This window comes from Aquarana catesbeiana, linkage group LG12, assembly GCF_042186555.1.
Source record: "Aquarana catesbeiana isolate 2022-GZ linkage group LG12, ASM4218655v1, whole genome shotgun sequence".
NCBI lineage: Eukaryota > Metazoa > Chordata > Amphibia > Anura > Ranidae > Aquarana > Aquarana catesbeiana.
Window position 1 is genome coordinate 10,937,370 of NC_133335.1, and position 26,843 is coordinate 10,964,212.

General features: G+C 44.4%; 1 protein-coding gene across 1 annotated transcript in view; it reads right to left on the bottom strand.

Annotated features, from left to right (window-relative positions):
• Positions 1 to 21,346, bottom strand: part of CYP24A1 (cytochrome P450 family 24 subfamily A member 1) — a 30,758-nt gene extending 9,412 nt beyond the window's left edge. Inside the window, exons 1-9 of the mRNA XM_073607236.1 lie at positions 20,990 to 21,346; positions 17,810 to 18,000; positions 12,385 to 12,478; positions 10,092 to 10,188; positions 8,337 to 8,428; positions 6,330 to 6,441; positions 5,319 to 5,464; positions 3,410 to 3,576; positions 2,549 to 2,627 (exon numbers count right to left, since the gene is read on the bottom strand). Coding sequence (XP_073463337.1) covers positions 2,549 to 2,627; positions 3,410 to 3,576; positions 5,319 to 5,464; positions 6,330 to 6,441; positions 8,337 to 8,428; positions 10,092 to 10,188; positions 12,385 to 12,478; positions 17,810 to 18,000; positions 20,990 to 21,232 — 1,221 coding nt within the window. The 5' untranslated portion in view covers positions 21,233 to 21,346. The remainder of the gene's footprint in view (positions 1 to 2,548; positions 2,628 to 3,409; positions 3,577 to 5,318; positions 5,465 to 6,329; positions 6,442 to 8,336; positions 8,429 to 10,091; positions 10,189 to 12,384; positions 12,479 to 17,809; positions 18,001 to 20,989) is intronic.
• Positions 21,347 to 26,843: the final 5,497 nt, after the last annotated feature.

Genomic DNA, 26,843 nt, shown 5'->3' on the forward strand with positions numbered 1-26,843 from the left:
ACGGACTGCTGTACTGACCTAACGAAAATCTGACAACCAACCGTTGTGCACCGAAAATTTACTAGACTGCCATCCAACATTTGTTGGCAGAAAGTTGGACAACAATTGTCAAAAGGAGCGTACTAACGATCTGATTTTAGGACAACAGTCTGTCAACAGACAATCCCCTGCCAACAATCGCATCGTGTGTACGCGGCTTAATAACAGAATTAAAAGTGATTAAAAAAAAAATAAAGGGACAGTGTAAAAATAAAAAATAAGTAAAATAAGTAAGGAAAAAAAAGTAAAAAGTAAAGCGCTCCATCCTTCCGTGCTCGTCTGCAGAAGCGAATGTACACGTAAGGCGCGCCCGCATATGTAAACGGTGTTCAAACCACACATGTGAGGTATCGCTGCGAACATTAGAGCAAGAGCAATAATTCTAGCCCTAGACCTCCTCTGTAACTCTAAACAGTTAACCTGCAATAATTTTTAAAGCGTCGCCTATGGAGATTTTTAAGTATTTTTTTACGCAATTTTAAAGCATGACATGTTGGGTATCTATTTACTCGGCGTAACATCATCTTTCACATTATACAAAAAAATTGGGCTAACTTTAGTGTTTTGGTTTTATTTTTTTATATATAAAAGTGTATTTTTTCCAAAATTACTTAGAAAGACTGCTCCGCAAATACAGTGTGACACAAAATATTGCAACAATCGCTATTTTATTCTTTAGGGTCTCTGCTAAAAATATATATATATATATATATATATATATATATATATATACACACATATATATATATATATATGTAAAGTTCTAAGTAATTTTCTAGCAAAAAATATTACGTTAAACTTGTAAGCGAAAAGTTCCGGAAAAAGGTCTGGGTCAGCAAGTGGCGCTCCTGAGCAGAAGCAGAATTTCTCATTTCCGCTATCAGTAAACAGACAGGAATTATGTAACATGGGAGTCTGGCCTATTCCGCGGGAACACCTGCCAAGCTATGAGGGTCAGGGTGTTGCGATCCTCCAATCTGCCAACATGAACTTAATATTGGGCTACTCATCAGAAATCTTACATAATGTAGATGCTAATATCCAAGGAACGATCGTTCTGTCCTGCAATAAGGCCCATCCTGGGAAAAGAAGCAAATGTCCCCGGCATCCTTTGCTGCCAGCATTTAGTGGTTTCAGAAGAACCACTAATGATAAACGGGGGGGGGGGGTTCTGTTTTAAATAGCATGGCAGCTAAACTTTTAGAACTTGCAGTACTGTGGTCCCGGGTTCAGTGCCAAGCAATGCAATCTGTATGGAGTGATTATGTTCTTTCCATGTTTGCTTATGTGATCTAGTTTCCACCCACAACCCAGAAAAAAAAAAACGTAGAGGTGTTTAAACTGGCTTCTAACCAAACTGGCCTCAGGGTGTCTTCTGACGCTAGATAAATAACTATAATAGTGTGTGACTGTGGTGGGGCATTAGAGTGTAAGCTCCTCTGGTACAGAGACTGATATAAATGGCTGTGTGTTCTCTGTACAGCACTGTGGTGTATGTCAGAGCTATATAAATGTATAATAATAATAATAGCGTGTGACATTAGAGCATAAGCTCCTCTGGTACAGAGACTGATGTGACCGGCTCAGTGTTCTCTGTACAGCACAGCGGTATATGTTGGAGCTATTTAAATGTATAATAATAATAGTATGTGACTGTGGGAGGGGGGGGGCACTAGAGCGTAAGCTCCCCTGGTGCAGAGACTGATGTGACTGGCTCAGTGTTCTCTGTACAGCACTGCGGTATATGTCAGAGCTATGTAAATGTATAATAATAATAGTGTGTGACATTAGAGTGTAAGCTCCTCTGGTACAGAGACTGATAGGACAGGCTCAGTGTTCTCTGTATAGCACAGCAGTATATATATGTCAGAGCTATGTAAATGTGACTGTGGTGGGGCATTAGAGTGTAAGCTCCTGTGGTACAGACTGATGTGATTGGCTCAGTGTTCTCTGTACAGCACAGCGGTATATGTTGGAGCTATATAAATGTATTATAATAATAGTTTGTGACTGTGGGGGGTGGGGGTGGGGGGGGGCATTAGAGTGTAAGCTCCTCTGGTACAGAGACTGATGTGACCAGCTCAGTGTTCAGCACTGTACAGCACCGCGGTATTTGTTGGAGCTATATAAATGTATAATAATAATAGTATGTGACTGTGTGTGGGGGGGGGGACACTAGAGCGTAAGCTCCCCTGGTGCAGGGACTGATAGGACTAGCTCAGTGTTCTCTGTACAGCACTGTGGTATATGTCAGAGCTATTTAAATGTATAATAACAATAATAATAATATCAGTGTGTGACTGTGGGGGGGGGGGGAGACATTTGATTGTAAGCTCTTGTGGTGCAGAGACTGATGTGGATCATTTCACATTCTCTGTAGGACACTGGAGAATATGTCAGCGCTATATAAATGCATTTATTTCACAACTTCCCGTGATCTCGTTTACTGAACCGCCGCTGTGTAGATCATGGCGCACATTATTTATCAGATATAACCATAAATACTCACTCCCTCGGGCAGTACATAATCCCCCAGCACGGTCTCCTTATCCAGAGTGCGAGTGGTGAACGGCACAGAGGGGTTTATCCTGCAAATCGAATATTAATATGAGAAGTCATCGGAAATAATATGTACATGTATCTCACTCCTTCAGGGTGATGGATAAGATCTACAATTAGCATATATCATCCAGGACTTTCAGCCATTAATTCCTAGCAGGCGGGAACCGTCATTTTCTAGGAAAGAGTTAATAAAGGCACGTGCCATGCACCAAAATGCCTATGGCCACCATCAAGCATGGTAGAAATATGGTGCGGCAGTTAAAACTGACCTCCAGGCAAACAGCTAAATACACAGATAAAACACATAGAAAGAAGTCATTATACATGCCAAAGTATTTGCATTTCTGCCCGTCCAACCCTGAGATTTACACAGCTCTGCCACACAGCACATCCCTGTCTGAGAGGCCAGGAGATCTGATTTTTCTCTATTGCAGTTAGGTAACACTTACAGGTTGTGTGCCCCCCCCCCCGCAGCCTGTGATTGGATAGTGGGAGGTAGCAGACCGATTAGCTTTTTTCTAGCGCGTGAGCACAACCTAATCACGTGAGCGCGTGAGCACAACCTAATCACGTGAGCGCGTGAGCACAACCTAAACACGTGAGCGCATGAGCACAACCTAAACACGTGAGCACAACCTAAACACGTGAGCGTGTGAGCACAACCTAAACACGTGAGCGTGTGAGCACAACCTAAACACGTGAGCACAACCTGATCACGTGAGCGTGAGCACAACCTAATTGGCTCCTTGCCCATGTCTGCACATTTTAGGTCTTTCCACAAAACCGACTTAGCTAATTTAAGACCTACCTCATCGATTCCTTTAGGCAGGCCTTTAAGTATGGCATGTGCTTCAAGTCGTCCGCGCACGGCACCTGGTCGGGCGACAAAACGTCTTGGATTTCAGCGTAAAGCTTCTCTTGGATGTGCGGGTTTCGGGAAAGGTTAAACATGGCCCAGAGTAAGCTGTTTGCCACCTGGGCAACAAATTAAAAAAAATAAAATAAAAAAAAATAATGAAAAGGAAAGATAATTAGAAACATTAACTAAATATAAATACAATTTTTTTACACTATGTCAGCAATGAGGTAAAAGGGATCACCAAGAGAGGAGTGTGTGTAATGAAACAATAAATATTGGTGAGAATAATCATCTGAATACACAGAAAAGAATGTTTAAAAAAAGAAGAAGGCGGGCTGGACAAAAGAGAGAGAAAAAAAATAAGGATGAAAAAGAAGAGGAAGGAGACACTGAGAGTGAAAGGAAATAAGAAAGAAAAAAAAAAATATATATATATATATATATATATATATATATATATATATATATATATATATATAAAAGAGGCAACCACAGAGGAAGGGGTAAGAGGTGGAGAGTGTATGGAAGGAAAGAAAATAAACTGGAAATATGAAGGGCAGGCAAACGACAAATAAAAAAATTAAAAAAAGAGATAGGAAAAAGGGAAGGAATGAAATGAGATAAAGAAAAGGAAGGAAAAGGAAAGGGTGGTAAAAAAAAAATGAAAAAGTAAAGAGAATAAAATAAGACAGAAAGGGAGGGAAAAGGAAAGGAAGAAAGGAAAAGATAGAAAGGAAAGGGGAAAGGAAGGAAAAGAGAAGATGATAGAAAGGAAAGGGGAAAGTAAGGAAAAGAGAAGAGGATAGAAATAAAAAGAGGAAAGGAGGGAAAAGGAAAGAGGATAGAAATGAAAGGGGAAAGGAAGGAAAAGAGAAGAGAGTAGAAGGGAAAGGAAGGAAAAGGGAAGAGAGTAGAAGGGAAAGGAAGGAAAAGAGAAGAGAGTAGAAGGGAAAGGGAGGAAAAGAGAAGAGAGTAGAGGGGAAAGGAAGGAGAAGGGAAGAGAGTAGAAGGGAAAGGAAGGAAAAGAGAAGAGAATAAAAGGGAAAGGGAGGAAAAGAGAAGAAGCTAGAAGGGAAAGGGGAAAGGAAGGAAAAGAGATTAAAAGGGAAAGTGAAGGAAAAGAGAAGAGAATAGAAAGGAAAGGGAAAAAGAAGGAAAGAGAAAAGGAAAAAAAGGAAAGGGGAAGGGAAGGAAAGGAGAAGATGATAGAAATTAAAGCAGAAAGGAAGAAAAAGAGAAGAGGCTAGAAGGAAAAGGGGAAAGGAAGGAAAAGAGAATATGATAGAAAGGAAAGGGGAAAGGAAGGAAAAGAAAAGAGGATAGAATGAAAAGGGGAAAGGAAGGAAAAGAGAAGAGAAAAGAAGAGAAAGGGAAGGAAAAGAGAAAAGAATATAAAGGAAAGGGGAAAGGAAGGAAAGAGAAAAGGAAAAAAAGGAAAGGGGAAGGGAAGGAAAGGAGAAGATAATAGAAATTAAAGGGGAAAGGAAGGGAAAGAGAAGAGGATAGAAAGAAAAGGGTTAAAGGAAGTAAAAAAAGTGTAAGGGGAAGAGAGGTAGAAGGGAGGGAGAATTATTAGAAAGGGTAGGGGTGGATAAAGCAAAAGGAAAGAAAATGTCAGGGGAAGGAAAAGAAAATGAAATATAAAGGAAGGGGGAAAGGAACAGGAAGGAGAATTAAAGAAAACGGAAATGGAAGGCAAAGGAAAGGAAAGGAAATGGTAGGAAATAAAAGGGAAGGGAACATAGAAAAAAGGAAGAAAAAGGGATTTTGGTTGATTTGTAAGTAAAGCCGTGGCTCCAATAACAAACACACCTGCAGATTTTACAAAGCTTGTTGGTCTGCAATTCCCACATCTTACCGTTTCTACGGCTCCGATCAGCATCTCGGTGATGGTGGCGTACATCTCTTTCTTGGATAGCTTGCTGTCCTTGTAGATGGTGCAGAGGAAATCCTCGTCCCCTTTACCAGAAAGCTTCATCAGTCTTCTGTCTATGTGACACTTTGCTGTGAGGGGAGACAGATGACTGTGAAAAAGCCAGCTCTACACCACATATCACGGTAAGAAAGAAGGGACTCGCACGGGTTAATAACACAATGTAAATCAATAGCGCCGATAAAAATGACAACGCTGTCACCGTTCTTTATCAATCACTGTTGTAGCGGCAGTAAGCGAGAAGAATGATTGACAGGGCGACAGCGGGCTCATTGTGCTTCCTTCAGACAGTAATTGCTGCATGGGTAAAAATTTATAACAGGTACTGTTCTGTTACTCTTTTATGGTATTTCTTACTTTTTATTTGTATTTCTTTTTTTTTTTCTTTTTGTGCTGTCACTTTACAAATGTCATGTTTGTACTATGTTTAAAACTTCAATAAAAAAAATAACAATAAAGAACATTTATAGCAAACAATGAAATATAGATCATGATCAGCTGGAATTTGATTAGCTTCTTCTACAGCTTCAAGAGAAACTCCATTCGCAGGGAAATAAAGTCTAAATAAGTTTCAATGGACTGATAACCTCACCATAATAGGCCTTATAGCAGTGGTCATCAACCCTGTCCTTAGGTCCCCCAATAACAGGCCAGGTTTGCAAGATAACTGAAATACATCACAGGTGATATCATTTGTCACTCAGTGATTGCAGTATTCTAGTCTGCATCTCCCCCAAGGTAATACATAAAACCTGGCCTGTTAGTGGGCCCTGAGGACAGGGTTGATGATCACTGCCTTATAGTACAACTCTTTCCAAGACTATTTTGCTTTGGATACAGCTGGAGAATATTTTAGCTGAGAGTTAGGCCTTAAGTTTAAGCACACGTGGAGGATGAAGAGAGGCCACCAGGCTTGGATCACAGTAGGCTCTCTACCTGTTTTGAAGATGCTGTCCCAGGCATGGGTGTGATCTTTCCAGATTTTGGTGTTCAGACGTTTGTGAAATTCCACTGGTGTCACCATCATCAGACCGAAGGTGCTCATCATCTGTAGGACGAATCACAGAGGGGATTTTTCTTAGTCTAAAAGTACGTATCTGCGGCCATATTAAACCTCAAGCTTTAATATGTTTAATCCTTTTCTTTTTTTCTTGCCAGAGCGCTCATGGTTTTATTTTTTTTTAGCCGAGACAGACTTGGGTATGGTCCTCGAGATGTCTATAATGATCTACTGTGCATGGTGGCCAGCACAATGAAGACTTGCCCTGAGGTGAACGTTTTAGGAAGCTGTTTGGCCACAGTTTGGAGGTATGTATCTGGGGAGGGGCAGATTGGGATACTTTAAGTTAGAGGTTCAAAAACGCATAAGCAGGGTGTGAAGTTTTGAGTCAACAGGCCCTACACAAAGTGCTTATTGTGCACTATGCAACATCTTCTCATAATGAACATACCCTGTTTCCCCCGAAAATAAGACCTAGCGTGATTGTCGGTGATGGCTGCAATATAAGCCCTACCCCCCAAATAAGCCCTAGTTAAAGTCCTTGTAGGTCTTATTTTCAGGGTAGGGCTTATTTTCGGGGAAACAGGGTAGGGCTTATTTGGGGGGGTAGGGCTTATATTTCAGCCATCACCGACAATCACGCTAGGTCTTATTTTCGGGGAAACAGGGTAGCTCCACCATGGATCGCTTTTCAGGGAACGGTACAGGCCGTCTCCTGAATGCCCCAAACATGTTTTTTTTTATTGGGAATACTTTGCCTTAAGCATGAGCCTAGCGCTTTGGCTCGCGCTTGCCGTTTTGACCCAATTCACTTGAATGGGTCACATTTGGCAGCATGATCTCTCCAGCATCCGAGTCAAGTGAAGAGGAGAGATCGCCTACAACAACTGCAGAGCCTGGATGGTGACGTCACTCCTAGGCTTACTATGGGGCATCCATTGTTGGCTGTCCTTCCTCTACACCAGCCTCTCTCAACCTTTTCAACACAGAGGAACCCTTGAAATAACTAACTGGTTGCTGGGAACCCCTGCTAAAGAATACTATATCTACAACTCATGGTACATTAGTGTGATGGTCAGTGGGAAGAATGTTCCTTACATTGGTTCTCACCCCCCCCCCCCTCCACTGCCACATTTGGCACTTTTTGGGGAAAGAGCGGAGCGGGTACCTGGTTTTGACAGGTACCCGCTCTCCCTCTTCCAGGTAAGATCGCCGTACGGCGGTCTACAATCATTACAGTGCCCCCCGCACCTTCTGCGACACACAGAGGTCCCAGAAGATGGCGGGGCCATTCAGAAAGTTCAGCACCAGCATATGCAAAGCTTCACTACCTGATTCCCATACTACATGCCGTCGCCTGCACCCAAAGCCAATTGACGAATCAGCTAGTGGTGCCGACATTGCTGAATTAGTGGACAGGTAAGTCAGCATTTTAATAGCTGCTGACTTTAAAATTTTTTTTTTTTTTTTACAGACTGGAGCTCCTCTTTAAGCTTTAGAGTCACAATTTTGGCATATTTAGCACAGATCTATTTTTCATTCACAATTTAGTTAGTAAGGTTATAAGGGGTGTGCTTGATTGCATATATTATTTGGAATCTTTGGTGCTGTTGTGACATATGACTATTTAGTTGCACTCATTAATCTCATTATTGGCATCTCCCGGGAATAAAGTGTATTATAAAAAGGGTGGCACCTTTATTGACTTCCAGTAATCCCAGCCTAGGCTTCATGGAAAGCCTACGTAAGTATCAGATATGCCATTTTCCCTATAGCAGTGTTACTGGCACTGCTTATCCACCCGTGAGATTTTATCTTTTTCACGGAATCTTCAAAACTCCCCAAAATTTCCTGATCCCCGACCTGCTGTGACTTAATAGCCTGTTATCGGAAGACCTGGCGGCTTTGATCTGCCCCTGCCGTTGCTGGAACAATCGTCATACCTTTTTTATAGCCGTGATAAAGTCCAAGGCTTCTTCTCCTAAATTAGGCTGTAAAAAGCCAAATCGCTTCTCGTAGAGGACCAGGCAGATACCTGAGAAGGAAACACAAAAAACGATCTGTAAATTGTAACGTTAATGGGGGAGTGGAGGACCTCCCGATCTTGTTTCAGAATGTTCATCAAACACATGTTAGTGCCGATCAAAATGTCATGTTGATGTAAATAATTTTGGGCAACAATGTACAGTACATACACTATATTACCAAAACTATTGGGACGCCTGCCTTTACACACACATGAACTTTAATGGCATTTAAGTCATAGCCCGTAGGGTTCAATATCAAGTTGGCCCTCCCTTTGCCGCTATAACAGCTCCAACTCTTCTGGGAAGGCCGTCCACAAGGTTTAGGAGTGTGCCTATGGGAATGTTTGACCATTCTTCCAGAAGAATATTTGGGAGGTCATGCACTGATGTTGGATGAGAAGGCCTGGCTTGCAGTCTCCACTCTAATTCATGCCAAAGGTGTTCTATCGGGTTGAGGTCAGGACTTTGTGCAGGCCAGTCAAGTTCCTCCACCCCAAACTCGCTCATCCATGTCTTTATGGACCTTGCTTTGTGCACTGGTTCAAATCACTTGTTGGAGGGGGGATTATGGTGTGGGGGGTTGTTTTTCAGGGGTTGGGTTTGGCCCCTTAGTTCCAGTGAAGGGAACTCTTAAGGCGTCAGCATACCAAGACATTTTGGACAATTTCATGCTCCCAACTTTGTGGGAACACTTTGGGGGACGGCCCCTTCCTGTTCCAACATGACTGCACACCAGTGTACAAAGCAAGGTCCATAAAGACACGGATGAGCGAGTTTGGGGTGGAGGAACTTCACTGGATTTTTTATATTTTCTCTCTGTGGTTCACCATTTATATTCTATGAGGCTAATTCAGTTTATTCCATGCAGTTACTTCACAGAGAGGCGAGTAATTGCAGTGAAATGCAGAGATAGATTAGAGAGGGCATGTACACATTTGCATAAATACTATATAATGTGCATATGGAACAGAAATGATATATGAATGGGAAAGCACGTGACAAGATATTTTAGGCAAACATTATAATAACTCAAAATACTTGGTGAAACTCAGTTGACGCAGAGCAAGCATGTTGGATGGGAGTTCTGACCTCATAAGCCTTGTTCTCACCCTTCAAGTAGAAGTAAAGGCAAAAACTTTTTTTTGTTTTTGTTCTGGATATAGTGGAGAGGGATTAGAACACCTGCCAGTTTTTATTGCTGTCTGTGCCACCATTAAGGAGATTCACCCTCTCTATTGGTTCTTTTACCATTATCGTTAAAAGTGAAAGTAAGAGAAATTACCCAAATGTTGGGTTGTCCCCAGAAAAGTAACAGAGGGAAAATCTTCTAATGGGTACACTAGTTCTGGTGACCGGGGGGGGGGGGTCCCAAGGAATTCCCTTAATTTACAGGGATTTCCTCTCACTTCCTGTTTGGCTATGGGACAGGAAGTGAAGGGAAATCTCCACAATGGGACACAGTTGCTCTATCCAAAATGTAAAAAAAAAAAAAAAAGTGTTGCCTATAGTTCTACTTTAATGAAATGAAGGCAAGAGGAGAGAGGGGAGGTGGATGAGAGGGGGGACAGTGGGAGAAACCAGCATTTGCACAAAGAACAGTATGGGGATTCCTCTTATGACAGGTCCTCATGTACAGCATTACTCAATATTCAAATGGAGAAGGTAACTTACTCTCCAGAGACCACTTATTCAGTTCACAATACAAGTCCTCGATCTTCCCCTCGGGAGTGAGCACGTCATCCATTCTCTGCACTAAGTCCACCATCACCTTGGAGTAAAGGAAATACATTTAAAGTTTAGGAACAGCGTGTACGGTTTGGCCTGCAATGTATCACACCTATTATCAACAAATCTAAATTCCTCCCAGTGTGCCAGGCAGCCCCTGGCCCCTTCCGTAATACATGTCCATCCATGAAACTTTACATTGATGTCTCCAGCTGATGCAGTACCCGGGGATAGTCCCATAAGTTTTTGCCATGAATGGTTTTGATGTTTGGAGTATAACTCCCTCCCACCACTACCACCTTTTTGGTCTCCTTCTCTATTCCTACTATACCTTTCCCCTTTTTCCCCCATCCCTCTCTTTGCCTTTTACTTCCACATAGTATTCTCTCATTATCTGTCTCACCATCTCACCTACTCCCTCCCTTCATGTTCTTTGGCTGACCCCCCCCCCTTTCACTTGCCTACAGTCTCTTTTCTTCTCTATATCTTGTATCACCTTTTTCTCCCCCCCCCCCCCCCATTTTCTCTCAATCTCTCCTTCTATCCCCCTTCCCTCTCTTTCCTCTAGATCCGCTCTTTAACCTCTCTTCCCCTCTCTCTCCTTCCTCTCTTCTTCTCTCACCTTTCTATATCTATGTCACTCTCCTATCCCTTTTTCTCCTGCTATCATTTTTCTTTTTACTGCCCCCTTTAATTTTTGCTCTTCTTGTCTCTCCCCCCCCCCCCCATACTCTTTTCATTTCTCCCACCTCCTCACCATACCATCATTTTGCTTCCTACTTTCTCTCCCGCTCTTCCCCCACATATCCACCTCCCCTCTCTCTCCCTTACTATCTCTCATTCCTCTCCCTCTGTCCCCCCTCTCATCCACCTCTCTCTCCCTTACTATCTCTCTCTCTCTCTCTCATTCCTCTCCCTCTCTCCCCCCTCTCATCCACATCCTCTCTCTCTCCCTTACTATCCCCCTCTCATTTCTCTCCCTCTGCCCCCCCCCCCCCCCATCCACCTCTCTCTCTTCCTTACTTTCTCTCTCTCATTCCTCTACCACTCTCCCCCTCCCATCCACCTCCTCTCTCTCTCCCTTATCACCTCTCTCTTATTCTTCATCCACCTCCTCTCTCTCTTACTTACAACCCTTCTCTTTTTCCTCTCCCACTTCCCCCATCCCATCCACCTCCTCTCTCTATCTTTCTCTCTATCTTCCTTTCTCACTCTCATCCCTTTCCCGCTGTCCCCCTTCTCATCCACCTCCCCTCTCTCTCTTACTTTCTCTCTCTCATTTCTTTCCCGCTCTCCCCCTCTCATCCACCTCTCCAATCTCTCTCCCGCTCTCCCCCTCTCATCCACCTCCTTTCTCTTCCTTACTTTCTCTCTCTCATTCCTCTACCACTCTCCCCCTCCCATCCACCTCCTCTCTCTCTCCCTTATCACCTCTCTCTTATTCTTCATCCACCTCCCCTCTCTCTCTTACTTTCTCTCTCCTCCACCTCCCCTCTCTCTCTTACTTTCTCTCTCTCATTTCTTTCCCGCTCTCCCCCTCTCATCCACCTCTCCAATCTCTCTCCCGCTCTCCCCCTCTCATCCACCTCCTTTCTCTTCCTTACTTTCTCTCTCTCATTCCTCTACCACTCTCCCCCTCCCATCCACCTCCTCTCTCTCTCCCTTATCACCCCTCTCTTATTCTTCATCCACCTCCCCTCTCTCTCTCTTACTTTCTCTCTCCTCCACCTCCCCTCTCTCTCTTACTTTCTCTCTCTCATTTCTTTCCCGCTCTCCCCCCCTCTCATCCACCTCCTTTCTCTTCCTTAGTTTCTCTCTGTTGTTTCTCTCCCGCTCTCCCCCCTCTCATTCACCTCCTCTCTCTCTTCCTTACTTTCTCTCTCTCATTCCTCTACCACTCTCCTCCTCCCATCCACCTCATTTCTCTTTCCCTTGCTACCTCTCTCATACTCACCCCCCCCCCCCCCCCCATCCACCTCCTCTCTCTCTTCCTTACAACCCTTCTCTTTATCCTCTCCCACTTTCCCCCATCCCATCCACCTCCTCTCTCTCTCTCTCTCTCTCTCTCTCTCTCTCTCTCTCTCTCTCTCTCTCTCATCCCTCTCCAGCTCTCCTCCACTCTAACCCACCTCCTCCCTCCCTCTTTCTATGTCTCTCTCTGTCTCCCCCCCCCCCCCCTTACACGCTCATTATCTCTGGTAACATTAGCCATGCATATTAAGCATCTCAGTGTAATTACCTCATTGATTTTGGTGTCTAATTTCCCCACTTCTGTCGGCTTCATTAACTTTTGTTGAAAAGCACTTCGAACTCGCTGCCAGTCCTTCCCTTCCCTATACAAGGACATAAACGAATTATTGTAACATCTTCCCTAATACACAAAACCAAGAGAAATACCATGATCACAGCCAATAGCGTTCTGCTTCATTCTAAAGAGCTTGTGAATGGTGTACTGTCTATATATTAGGCTGATGATGCCCTTTGATAACTAAGGAGGCCTTGCTGGTGGTGCAGTTGTGTTCTCTCAACGTGGCACAGCGGTTGTCCCAATTGTATATCGTATTGCGGGTGCACCTTACCCCCGCAAGGCTTTATAGCAGGGGTCTCCAAACTGTGGCCCGAGGGCCAGATGTGGCCCTTTGCTAGCCTTTAATGGGCCCTTGGGGCGCTATTCCTCCCACTGATATGAGGCACCATTCCTCCCACTGACACCAACAATGGGGTACTATTTCTTCCACCAATACCAGTGATGGGATACTCTATTCCTCTTACTAATAGGGACACTACTCCTACTCCTACTCCTATTGACCACCAACCCTAAGGCCATATTTATTCTCACTCATGCCGGGCCTGTAACATTTTCTACCCCTGCTGACCACAATCCGGCCCTCCTCAAGTCTGAAGGACAATAAACTGGCCCTTTGTTTAAAAAGTTTGGAGACCCCTGCTTTATAGAATGGGAGTCAGGGAGAGCTCTGAGTGTACCTGGTGCTCCAGGGACCATGGAGGTCCTATTCACCTTTTATGGTGCTGTTCCAAGCTACATCTGTACTGGACGGGAGTTGTTAATGCCATCAACAGGGTATTTCCACAGGGTATTTCAGGTCAATATACAGATGGACTTGGCTTAGGGTCCATCTGTATATTGACCTGAAATACCCTTTGGGGTATTAGGTATCTTAGGTGACCTTCCTATTGAGGACATCCCTAAGCAGACCATAGCCAGAGCTCTTTTCCAGGCACGTAAGCTTATCTTCAGGCACTGGAAAGCGACAGAGCCTCCTGCCTTACAAGAATGGATTGCCCAAATGGGGGACACCCTGAGGTTGGAGAAATACATTTTCCAGCATAGGGGGTCGTCCTGGAAAAATTCTCTGCTCTATGGTCTCCTCGGTTGGACACTCCCAGCCTTTCTCCCATCCTTTTCGTTTTGGACAGACTACTCCTTTAACATTGAGATAGATTTTTACTCAGGATGCGCATGTGTTAGGTATTGGGGGGGATAGAATACCTCTATCTGAAGGCGTTGTGAGAGGGTCGGGGGAGGGGATGAAACAGAGTAAACTTATAATTATTGTCTTAATGGTGGATGGTGCTCTTATTTCTGATTGTAAATGACAATGTTGTACCTGGAATCGACAGTGTTGGGTTGTATATCCTTGTTTATCTTAATAAAGTCCTTTTGAGGAAAAAAAAAGGTACTCTGCACCTCAGCCATTCTACGGCTTTTGCTGCTCATGTAGGCTTGCTGGGCTCTCCCGCTGATGCCAATGGATATCCTGCCTATCCAAGATTCCTTGTAGCTTTCTATGTCTCCCCTTTGTCCAACACTGCTGCCTAGCCCTAGCTCTTGCAACTAACTCTTGGCTAGTCAGTCTGCCCTCTAGTGGAAATGGGGTGAAGCACATCTCTTTCACCTCTTGTGCTGTGAATATCAAAGTGGCCACTAGGGGCGCCTAAAACATTAATGCTTGCATGCATGTCTGTCAGAAGTGTGGCAATTAAGCACTTTTCATACAAAGGGCATCTGTTCTGAAATCACATGGACGTTAGTTTCTGTGGTCACATCGATGTAAATGGGGTTCAGGAGAAATTTTCTCGAACACGAAATTTATTTTTAGGAGACGTTTTAAATTGGATTTCCCAATCAGAGATGAAACTGACAGATGAAATGAATGAAGTGTATGATTCATATCCCCCCCCTCCCCCCTCAGTCGCACTACAGGGTGCCGCAATTTACCAGACCGATGAGAAAACAGTCTGGCCGCGGCAGAATCAATCACGGAAACCTGACTCTGGAAATAGCTCTACATCCAAACAAAAAAACGAGGGCCCTGCCTGGCTAATTTACGATGCCTCCTCAAGAAAACCGCAAAAAGGCTTAACGTCTTGGTCAATTAAAAAAAATAGTTTTATTTTTCAGTTTTATATTTTAGTTACTCGGCTGCGTCTGTCGTTTCGGCCCTGCTTACGTGACGATTGGCCCGGTCCGAACAATGATCCCCATAGACAGCTGGCGTAGGTCGGAGCCGCCTGTCTGCTTTTTCATCCCTATTTATGAATTTTACCACCGAAGTGGGAAAAAAAACAAAAAAAAAACGCCACGCCATCTGCAAATATTTTTATAGGACCTCAGCTATTCCTAACAAATCAAAAGTTTTATAAAGGCGTTGGCTTTATCCAATCCAATCTCCTCATAATCAAAATGTAAACATCTGGTATACCGCTGACCACTGTGTACAGGAGTATCTCTTTTGGCGTTCTCATATCTCCTGCATGTGAGTAGGCAGGTAGATCAAGCAGAGTATCAACTCCTCTACTCTCATCCAAAAGATTTTATCAGCAGAGTCGCCTTCGCTGATCATGCTGTTACTGTTCATGTGCCAATAAATTCAGTGTTTTAAATGATTTATCTCTAGAGCTATAGCAGACTAAAAAAAATGCACAGTGATGAGCTCTTCTCTCTGCCGCTCTACTACTCTCTCCTTCTATCAGCATCCAGAGACTTCATCTAAAGTATCTTATTTCTGCCCCTAGATGTCCTCAGCTTGATGACCAGCATCATTCAATCCACTTCCTCTGATGCCTGGTAATGACTAAGTGCTAACATTTGCGCGAAACGCGCCTACATTTTTTTCCCCTGCTCCATCTGTCAACCACTTGTCATATGAAGTTTCAATAAAAGGATTTTTGGAAGTGCAGCCGTCCAAAATCATTTCCTTATCCCCTGAGCCCAATTCATCCCGGACATGCTCCCAGCCTATGACTGGACAGTGAAAGGAGAAGCAGCACAGTGATGAGCTCTTCTCTCTGCCACTCTACTCTCTCCTTCTATCAGCATCCAGAGACTTCTACAGTATTTTATTTCTGCCACTAGATGTCCTCAGTCTGATGGCCAGAATCATTCCCTGAGTCCAGGTTGTTCCGAACCCCCCCCCCAGCATGTGGTTCGACAGTGAAAGGAGAAGCAGCACAGTGATGAGCTTGTCTCTCCGACACTTTACTCTCTCCTTCTATCAGCATCCAGAGACTTCTTCTGCAGTATTTTATTTCTGCCACTAGATGTCCTCAGTTTGATGACCAGCATCATTCAGTTCACTTCCTCTGAGCCCGAGTCATCCCGGACGCTCCCCCAGCCTATGACTGGACAGTGAAAGGAGAAGCCGCACATTGCTGAGATCACCTCCCTGCCACTTTACTCTCTCCTTCTATCAGCATGCAAAGAATTCATCTAAAGTATTTTATTTCTGCCACTAGATGTTCTCAGCTTGATGACCATTATCATTCAATCCATTTCCTCTGAGACCAGGTTATCCCAGACGCGTCCCCAGCCTGTGACTGGACAGTGAAAGGAGTAGCGGCACAGTGATGAGCCCTTCTCTCTTCCACTCTACAGCACATGAACTGATTGGCTTCTTGTTTATGCTTCTTCCAGCTGTACAGGGACTTCAAGAGGCTGATAAGCAGGTCACAATCAAGTACATTGAATATTTCATGAAGTATTAATGGCTACAAATCTGCATTGCTGTGGCATTGTATGATCCGCTCTCGCTTCTCCTATTACGTTTTCCGTTCTGAATTTCAGGAAAACAAAATTAAACAAAAAACACACATTATGCCGCCCTCGGCAAAATATTTTTCAACTGGGAGTTCCACCAGACAAGTTGGGAACTTTGATGTGGTCTGACATTTATCTGAGCGCCTCGAAGAATAGAACAATAAAAAGGAATGATTACATATTTCAAAGATGAGTAAGGACTGTTACACAACACAATGGAAAAACCAAAGAATATCACTTTCTCTGAGAAAAAAATAACAAACTCCGGCACGGAGGAACGAGTGAACTTGGGGACCTCCAGGTCTGGTTTGCATAACTAAAAAAATAAAATAAAAAAAATGTTTTCACTTGCTGCCCCTCCCAATCTGAACGAAGAGGTATGTATCTGCCGAATTCTGATACGGCCAGGAAATTTTTAACTATGTATGTGAAGGATCATAACTTTGATAGTTATTATTATTTAAGGTACTTATATAGTGCTGTCAACTTACACAGCTCTTTCCATATACATTGTGCATTCAGATCAGTCCCTACCCTCAAGGAGCTTACAATCTAAGGTCCCTAACTCACATCCATATACTAGGGCCAATTTAGACAGAAGCCAATTAGCCTACCAGCATGTCTTTGGAGTGTGGGAAGAAACCGGAGTACCCGGAGGAAACCCACGCAGGCACAGGGAGAACATGCAAACTCCAAGCAGGTAGTGTCGTGGTTGGGATTCGAACCAGCGACACTTTTTACTGCTAGGCGAGAGTGCTACCCACTACACCACTGTGCCACCCCAAGTCAACATCTAGATGCCAGAGTTTCTGACTCTGTGAATGCACACTTAGGAGTTTTACGTTCCACCTCCTCCTGTTACATGTTCCATAATATTAAATATATAACGGAACTTTGCACAGGGATGGTGGGAAGGAAGCCCTCATAATAGCCACAGCAGGTGTACAGACCCGGGTACACAGCACAGGGATGGTGGGAACTCCTCATAATGGGCACAGCTGGTGTACAGACCCAGGAACATAGCACAGGGGTGGTGGGAACCCCTCATAATAGGGAATTCAGTTCAGGGGTGGTGGGAATCCCTCATAATGCTCACAGTAGGTATACAGACCTGAGAACTCAGCACAGGCATAGTGGGAACCCCTCATAATGGGCATAGAAGGTATAAAGACCTGGGAACTCAGCACAGGGATGGTGGGAACCCCTCGTAAAGGGCACAGCAGGCGTACAGACCCGGGAACTCAGCACAGGGATGGTGGGAACCCCTCATAATGGGCACAGCAGGCGTACAGACCCGGGAACTCAGCACAGGGATGGTGGGAACCCCTCATAATGGGCACAGCAGGTGTACAGACCTGAGAATTCAGTACAGGGATGGTGGAAACTCATCGTAATGGGCACAGCAGGTGTACAGACCCAGGATCTTAGCACAGGGATGGTGGGAATATCTCATAATGATCACAGTAGGTATGCAGACCTAAGAACTCAACACGGAAATGGTGGAAGCCCCTCATAATGGGCACAGCAGGTGCACGGACCAGGGAACTCAGCACAGGGATGGTGGGAACCACTCAAAATATATACAGTATTTATAGGGTTTACGTACAGTATTAGGAGACCATAGGCTTCGTCCCGGTAGTCTCGGTAAGCCTTCCAGGGCTTGATCTCCAGTCGTTTGGGGTAATTGCTCTCCTCTCTGTACAAGGCTTCTAACAGGCAGGGAGCCCCGATGTGGACGGAGTCAAACGATCCCAGCTTCATGCGGAAAATTTTCCCATACTGCTTGTGGTAGTCGGCCTGGAGAGAGAGGGAGAAAACATGGACATATAACGTTACACCAGCGCAGTGGTTTCCCCGGCCACTGAAGATGGAGCTGCATTGGTCGTGGCTACAGGACATTATGGTCATCCTGTGCCAATACCCATGAAGACTTTTATTATTTAAAGCAGAACCAGTGTAATGAGCATTGCCTCTTGCTGCACAGCCCAATAGAAACATAGATACTTCTCTATCATGTGTTGGGGTTTGTTAGTAGTGCATTCAGAGTGGACGGGCAGATTTAATGCGTATCAAAATGTAAGAACACAAATGTGATATTTTGCAGCTTACCAGTCCTTAGATGTGGTGTCTGCATTACTTTTCTTTTTCTGGACTTTTCTTTTTACCTGGTGATTCTGCCAGTAACACACTTCCTATCAATGAGTGACAAAGCTCACTTACTGTATTGTATCTTTGGAGGAGCAGCTTTGTCACCATAGGACTGGAAGTATGTTAGGACTACAGAACATCCCCCCTCCCTCTCCTTATCTACATAAGGTAGTGGGAGGTCAGCTGGTTTTGGCTGATAAACATTGTTTTAGATAATAATGGACATCAATGGATTTCTTACAGGATATACAGATAAGAATAAAGTAAAGGAGAGAGGAAAGAAAATGGAAAGGGGAAAGGAAAGAAAAGGGAAGGAAAAGAAAAGAAAGGAAAGAGGAAAGGGGAAATGAAAGGAGAAAGGAAAGGGAAGAGGAAAAGAAAGAAGAAAGGAAAGGATAGAGGAAAGGAAAGAGGAAAGGAAAGGAAAGAGGAAAAGAAAAAAAAAAGGAAAGGCAAAAGGAAATGAACGGAAAAGAAGGAGTTAAGTAAAGGAGAGAGGAAAGGAAAGAATAAAGTAATGGATAGTGGAAAGATAATGGAAAGGCGAAAGGACAGAAAAGGGAAGGAAAGGAAAATAAAGGAAAGAAGAAAGGGGAAATGAAAGGAGTAAGAAAAGGGAAGAGGAAAGGAAAGAAGAAAGGAAAGGGAAGAGGAAAGGAAAAGGTAAGGAAAGGAAAAAAAAGGAAAGGCAAAAGGAAAGAGGAAAGGGGAAATGAAAGGAGAAAGGAAAGGGAAGAGGAAAGGAAAGAGGAAAGGAAAGAGGAAAAAAAGGAAAGGCGAAAGGAAATGAACGGAAAAGAAAGAATTAAGTAAAGGAGAGAAGAAATGAAAGAATAAAGTAACGGAGAGAGGAAAGAAAATGGAAAGGCGAAAGGACAGAAAAGGGAAGGAAAGGAAAGAAGAAAGGAGAAATGAAAGGAGAAAGGAAAGGGAAGAGAAGAGGAAAATAAAAAAAGAAAGAAAGGCAAAAGGAAATGAATGGAAAATAAAGAATAAAGTAAAGGAGAGAGGAAAGAAAATGGAAAGGGGAAAGGATAGAAAAGGGAAGGAAAGTAAAAGAAAGGAAAGAAGAAAGGGGAAATAAAAGGAGAATAGAAAGGGAAAGGGAAAGGAAAGGAATAGGTAAAAAAGAAAAGGAAAAAAAAAGGAAAGGCGAAAGGAAATGAAGTGAAAAGAAAGAATAAAGTAAAGGAGAGAGGAAAGGAAAGGAAAAAGGAAAGAATAAAGTAAAGGAGAGAAGAAAGAAAATGGAAAGGGGAAAGGGTAGAAAAGTTAAGGAAAGGAAAAGAAAGGAAGGAAGAAAGGGGAAATGAAAGGAGTAAGGAAAGGGAAGAGGAAAGGGAAGGGAAGAGGAAAGGAAAAAAAAAAAGGAAAGGCGAAAGGAAATGAACAGAAAAGAAAGAATAAAGTAAAGGAGAGAGGAAAGGAAGGGTGCAATGGAAAAGGAAAAGAAGAAAGAGAAAAAAGGTTTTGTCTAGCATGACACTTTAATTACTACGTAATTATTAATATTCTCAAACAGAACCAGTCATTCCAGAAGGTGAGGTTTTCCTGTCCCTGTAACCTGGATTTTGTCCTGCTGTCGGTTTCTCTGCCTAGTAAAAAATATTTGTAATCCCAATCCTCATTTCCATTCCAGAGAAACAACAACTTGCTGTATTTATGAAACATTCTATTTCATACACACATTGGCCTGGCGTAGCAGCTTCTATCTCACTGCTCTATGAGTTACAGATAAACAGGAGACTTTTATGACAAGGCTGCTTTGTCCAAGTGATCAATGCCAAACGACAGTGACCACCGACCATCGGTGAATGTGTTCCTTTCCCTGCAGACGGCAATCAGAGAGATGCACATTTGAATGCACACAGGGAAGGCGCGCTCCCTGACAGTAGCTGGGATGTGCACCTGTTGCTAGTAGAACCCTAAAGGGTTAAACAACCTCTTGTAGCTTATTTTGAATAAGGCAGCGGCCCATGTGGAAAGTTCAGCTATCTGCAACAGATTTCAGGCTGCTGTGCTGCAATCACTAAAAGAAAAAAAAAAAAAAAAGTATTTGCATACCGCTGCCTTCGCAGTACTACAGAGACCTACTGCTGTTAACCCTTCGCGCTCTGAAAACAATTTTTCAGCAGCAACTTCACCTTTTTAAAGTCCCTTATAGTACAAAAAAGAGAGAATAACATAAAAAAACAAAAACAATTAATATAAAAAAAAAAAAAAAATAATAATAATAATAATAATAATAATAATAATAATAAAATATATATATATATATATATATATATATATATATATATATATATATATATACACACACAAAATAATAATAATAATATAAAATAATAATAATAATAATTTTATATATATATATATATATATATATATATATATATATATATATATATATACATATATATACACACACACACACACACACACATTCGTATATAAAACCTAAGCATTGAAATAAAATTTTTAACTTAAATAAAAATCCACTTAATGTAAAAGATTTAAAGGAATATAAAAAAAAGCTATGCAAAACTATATATATATATATATATATGAAAAAAATAGAAAAATCAAAGTAAAGAATAAAATAAAATGACATAAAAATCCACTTAATGTAAAGAATTACCAGTGCCTGGTGCTGCCTCTTCAGCCCTCCTTTGCGCAGGATGTCCACGAGGCTGCCCAGCACGGGCCAGTTGGTGGGTCCAGGCAGGGTGGACAGGGCGTGTGGGCACTGAGGGGGTGGCGTAACCGGAAGCCCCTGGGTTTTCAGGTCGCAGGCTGTGGCCCCTGGGATGCTGTGGTGCAGGCTGATGTACCTGGACTTGAGCATCATCCACAACTTCTCTGCTTTGATCTTGGCAGCCATGGCATTAACAGGAGCAGACGTTCAGCAGCTGTGAAAATCTGCATTTTTAGCTAAGGTATATATAGACGGCTGAGGTGTCAGAAAGGTCTCCTTTCACAACAATCCCCAGCCAATCAGAGAGGCCCAATTAGACGATGGATCAGCTTCGTCAGGAGGGTGCTCTGGTACTTTGAGTTCATTAAAGGGCTGTTTTCTTGGCATGGGAAGGGCAGGCAGGAGCCAGATCCCAAGATAAAGGCGTTCCACAGAGAACTTCACTGATTAGTCACCTCTCGGAGGATGGACTTACTTTCCCTGCAAAGTTGACTTTTTTTTTTTCTTCTTCCCTTATTTGCTTTTGTTTGCTGTATGTCAGGTGTCACCCAAACGCTGACACAGGGGTGTCATGGCTGCACTCATTCACCTGCACTGATCGGTCACTGTGACTTTCTGTGCCTTAAAATGTAGAAACGTCAAGTCTGAACTTTTTTCAAAGTTTATTTTTTAATCAGTCGGTTTTAATCAATGAATTCACATTATAAATTGCAGTAATGTGCCTAAAACTGTGTACTTTCCAGCAATGCGCTGTAATGCGCTGCCCTTTTCCAGCTATACGGCGGTGTCATAAATCCTCTGTGCACTTTCCTGCAATGCGCAGTAACGTGCTGCCCTTCTGCAGCTGCCCAGTGGTGCCATTAATTCTCGGTGCACTTTCCTGAAATTCACAGCAACGCGCTGCCCTTCTGCAGATGGTCGGCGGTGCCATTAATTCCTATGTGCGCTTTCCTGCAATTCCTGCAATGCGCAGTAACATATGCACAGCCACCTTCTGCAGATGGGCGGCGGTGCCATTAATTCTTGGTGCATTTTCCTGCAATGCGCAGTAACGCACTGCCCTTTTGCAGATGCGTGGCGGTGCAATTCATTCTTCTTTCACTTTCCTGCAATTCCTGCAATGCGCAGTAACGTGCTGCCCTTCTGCAGATGTGCAGTGGTGCCATTCATTCTTTGTGCCCTTTCCTGCAATTCCTGCAATGCCCAGTAACGTGCTGCCCTTTTGCAGATGCAAGGCGGTGCAATTATATCCTCATTTGCTTTCCTGCAATGCCCAGTAACGCGCTGCCCTTCTGCAGATGAGTGGCGGTGCCATTCATTCTTTGCTCGCTTTTCTGCAATGCGCAGTAACGTGCTGCCCTTTTGCAGATGCGTGGCGATGCAATTCATTCTTCATTCACTTTCCTGCAATGCGCAGTAACATGCTGCCCTTCTGCAGATGTGTGACGGTGCCATTAATTCTTTGTGCCCTTTCCTGCAATGCGCAGTAATGTGCTGCCCTTCTGCAGATAAGCAGTGGTGCCATTAATTCTTGGTGCCCTTTCCTGCAATGCGCAGTAATGTGCTGCCCTTTTGCAGATGCGTGGCGATGCAATTCATTCTTCATTCACTTTCCTGCAATGCACAGTAACATGCTGCCCTTCTGCAGATGTGTGACGGTACCATTAATTCTTTGTGCCCTTTCCTGCAATTCCTGCAATGCCCAGTAACGCGCTGCCCTTCTGCAGATGTGCGGCGGCACTATTAATTAATAATGGCACCCCCCCCCCCATGCATCTGGGAATGCGCACCACACGTTTCACCACAGCGCAATGCCTCATAAGGGTCGTCCATGGATGGGCTGCACTACACATGACACGTGGAAGCGTGCAGCCGCGCCTGCACACACAAAGGACTCATTTACACTTGCGGTTGGGGGGAGGGAGGTAAAAATCGGCAGCTGAGCCACGGTTTTATCATGGCTCGATCGCCCGCCTTAAGCTGCAATGGCAGCCAGATGGTGGCTGTACATATGCTGCAGCCACAATGATTTACTTCGCTGCTGCAGCAAAAAATGAGACCTCTGTTGTGTTCGGCCGGTAATACTGCTGCCGATCACGACCCATTCAAGTGAATGTAGCCACATCGCAACCGCTCTGCAACTGCGTGCAATGTTTGCCGGAGTGCAGGCTTGTAGTCTCAGTGCTGCTCATCTCCTCCAGCCTCTTTCATCCACTTCATGCCCACGGGTACCTATAAGTGACCTGGTATCAGCTTCTTGAAGTCCTTGTACAGCAGGGCTGGAGTATGAGAGGAAAAAGCAGCACAAGGAGCCAGCCAGTTCATGTGCTGAGAAGAAGCATGCTGATAGGAGAAGAGAGCAGAGAGACATATAGATGAGCTCATCACTGTGCTGCTTCTCCTTTCACTGTCCAGTCACAGGTTGGGGGTGCGTCCGGGATGACCTAGGCTTAGAGGAAGTGTATTGAATGATGCTGGTCATCAAGCTGAAGACATCTGGTGTCAGAAATAAAATACTGCAGAAGAAGTCTCTAAATGCTGATAGAAGGAGAGAGTAGAGTGTCAGAAAGAAGAGCTCATCACTGTGCTGCTTCTCCTTTCACTGTCCAGTCACAGGTTGGGAGAGCATCTGGGATGACCTGGGCTCAGAGGAAGTGGGAAGTGTGACTTGGTATCAGCCTCTTGCAGTCCTTGGACAGCAAGGCTTGAGTATGAGAAGAAGAAGGAGCACAAAGAGCCAGCCAGTTCATATGTTGAGAATAAGCATGCTGATAGGAAGAGAGAGAAGAGTGACAGAGAGATGAGCTCATCACTGTGCTGCTTCTCCTTTCACTGTCCAGTCACAGGTTGGGGGTGCGTCCGGGATGACCTGGGCTCACAGGAAGTTGGAAGGGTGACCTGGTATCAGCCTCTTGCAGTCCTTGTACAGCAAGGCTGGAGTATGAGAGGAAGAAGCAGCTCAAGGAGCCAGCCAGTTCATTTGTTGAGAAGAAGCATGCTGATAGGAGGAGAGAGAAGAGTGACACAGAGATGAGCACATCACTGTGCTGCTTCTCCTTTCACTGTCCAGTCACAGGTTGGGGGTGCGTCCGGGATGACCAGGGCTGAGATGAAGTGGACTGAATGATGCTGGTCATTAGGCTAAGGACATCTAGTGGCAGAAATACCTTTCTACAGGAGAAGTCTCTAGAAACGAAGGTAAATATTACAGCAAAAGGTGGATTTGTTTTTTTATCTTTTAATAGGCTAGTCTTGCTATTTTTTTAAAGCTAGCCTCTAAGCAAGCAGATAAAGATAGCTGAAGACCAGATCTGTGAACTGTTTTATTGGACAATAGATAGAGACATTTTTCAGACTGATACCCCTACCATATAGCGCAGCTAGGTCCTTGACCTTACTTTTCTATCTTGCAGGTAAAGCAGTACAGCTTGGTCACAGACCTGCATCAGCCCGTAACAGAATCAACGAAGGCCGATTTTTGGAGTCCCTTTTCGAGCTGCCTTTAGTTCTGTAATGAGCCTTAGAATGGCAGCTGCAGAAAACTGCAACCTGATTTTCCACTGCTGATTGTTCTGCGCTGACAGCATCCATGTAAAAAAAGGTGCAAGCTATTTATACATTTCTCCATCCTGTTGTGCGGCGCTGTAACCTCGGGGGTCACGTTTGTTCCTCGGTGCACTCATTAACCCTCGATTGGCTCGCTCCCATTTTAGGTTGTGACCCTTGCACCTTTGTGCCCTGAACAGCCTGCCTGGAAGTCAGATATGTGATAATGAATTTTCTATCTGGTGTATTTCTTCACTCCTTGATGAGGGTTATGGGAAGGCAAAACAGTAGGGCCACATCAAAGATTTTACAAATCAGAGCCCCCCCTACATCCAATTCTACACCAGAGTCCTCCCTTACATCAGAGTCCCCCCTTACATCAGAGTTCCCCTTTACGTCAGGATCCACACCAGAGGCCCCCTTACATTAGAGTCCCCATCAGATTTCCCCTTACATAAGGGGGCCCCATCAAAGACCCCCCTTTACACCAGAGACCTCTCTAGATCAGGGTCCTCCCTTACATCAGACTCTACACCAGTAGTCTACCCTTACATCAGAGTCTCCCCTTACATCAAGGTCCCCACTAGAGACCCCCCTTACACCAGACTCCACATCAGAGACCCCCCTTACATCAAAGTCCCCCCTACATTAGGGTCCCCGTCAGAGTCCCCTTTACAATAGGATCTGCATCAGCATTCCCCCTTATATCAGAATCTCCATCAGAGTACCCTCCTTACATCAAGGTCCCCATTAGAGACCCCACCCACACCAAACTCCCTACCAGAGTCCCCCCCCCTTACATCAGAGTCCCCCCTACATTAGGGTCCCCATTAAAGTCCCCTTTACATCAGGATCCGCATCAGAGTCCCCTCCTTACACCAGACTCCACACCAGAGACCCCCTTACGTTAGAGTCTCCCCTACATTAGAGTCCCCAACAGAGTCCCCTTTACATCAGGATCCCTGTCAGAGTCCCCCTTACATCAGGGTCCCCATCAGAGACCCCCTCCCCCCTTTACACCAGAGAACTCCCTACATTGGGGTCCTCATCAGAGTCCCCCTTACATCAGGGTCCCCATCAGAGACCCCCTCCCCCCTTTACACCAGAGAACTCCCTACATTGGGGTCCTCATCAGAGTCCCCCTTACATCAGGGTCCCCATCAGAGACCCCCTCCCCCCTTTACACCAGAGAACCCCCTACATCGGGGTCCTCCTGTACATCAGGGTCCTCATCAGAGTCCCCCCCTTACATCAGACGCTGAAAACCAGATCTGTGGATTGTTTTATTGGACCATAGATACATAGAGACATTTTCCAGATTGCTACCTCTACCATATAGCGCAGCTAGGTCCTTGACCTCACTTTAATATCTTGCAGGTAAAGCAGTACAGCTTGGTCACAGACCTGCGTCAGCCTGTAGCAGAATCAACGAAGGCTGATTTTTGGAGTCCCTTTTCAAGCTGCTTTTGTTCTGTAATGAGGCTAGAATGGCAGATGCAGAAAATTGCAACCTGATTTTCCACTGCTGATTGTTCTGCAATGACAGCATCCATGTACAAAAAGGTGAAAGCTGTTTATACATTTCTCCATCCTGTTCTGCAGCGCTGTAACCTCGGGGGTCACCGGTGACAGAATCACTGCAGGGGAATCACGTTTGTTCCTCGGTGCACTCATTAACCCTCGATTGGCTCGCTCCCATTTTAGGTTGTGACCCTTGCACCTTTGTGCCCTGAACAGCCTGCACACCAGATGGAAGTCAGATATGTGATAATGAATTTTCCATCGGGTGTATTTCTTCACTCCTTGATGTGTGAGGGTTATGGGAAGGCAAAGCAATAGACAATTAATTGAATTATTACAGGCATCAGATAGAACCGGGGGGGCCCAGATGTCTCAGTATAGGGCGATATAAGAGATTTTACAAATCAGAGTCCCCCCTTACATCAGATTCTACACCAGAGTCCCCCCCTTACATCAGAGTCCCCCCCTTACATCAGAGTCCTCCTCCCTTACATAAGAGTCCCCCCCTTACATCAGAGTTCCCCCTTACATCAGACTCTACACCAGAGTCTACCCTTACATCAGAATCCCCCCTTACATCAGGGACCCCATTAGAGACCCCCCTTACACCAGACTCCACACCAGAGACCCCCCTTTCATCAGAGTCCCCCCTACATTAGGGTCCCTATCAGAGTCCCCTTTACATTGGGATCCCCGTCAGAGACCCTCCCTTACACCAGACTCCACACCA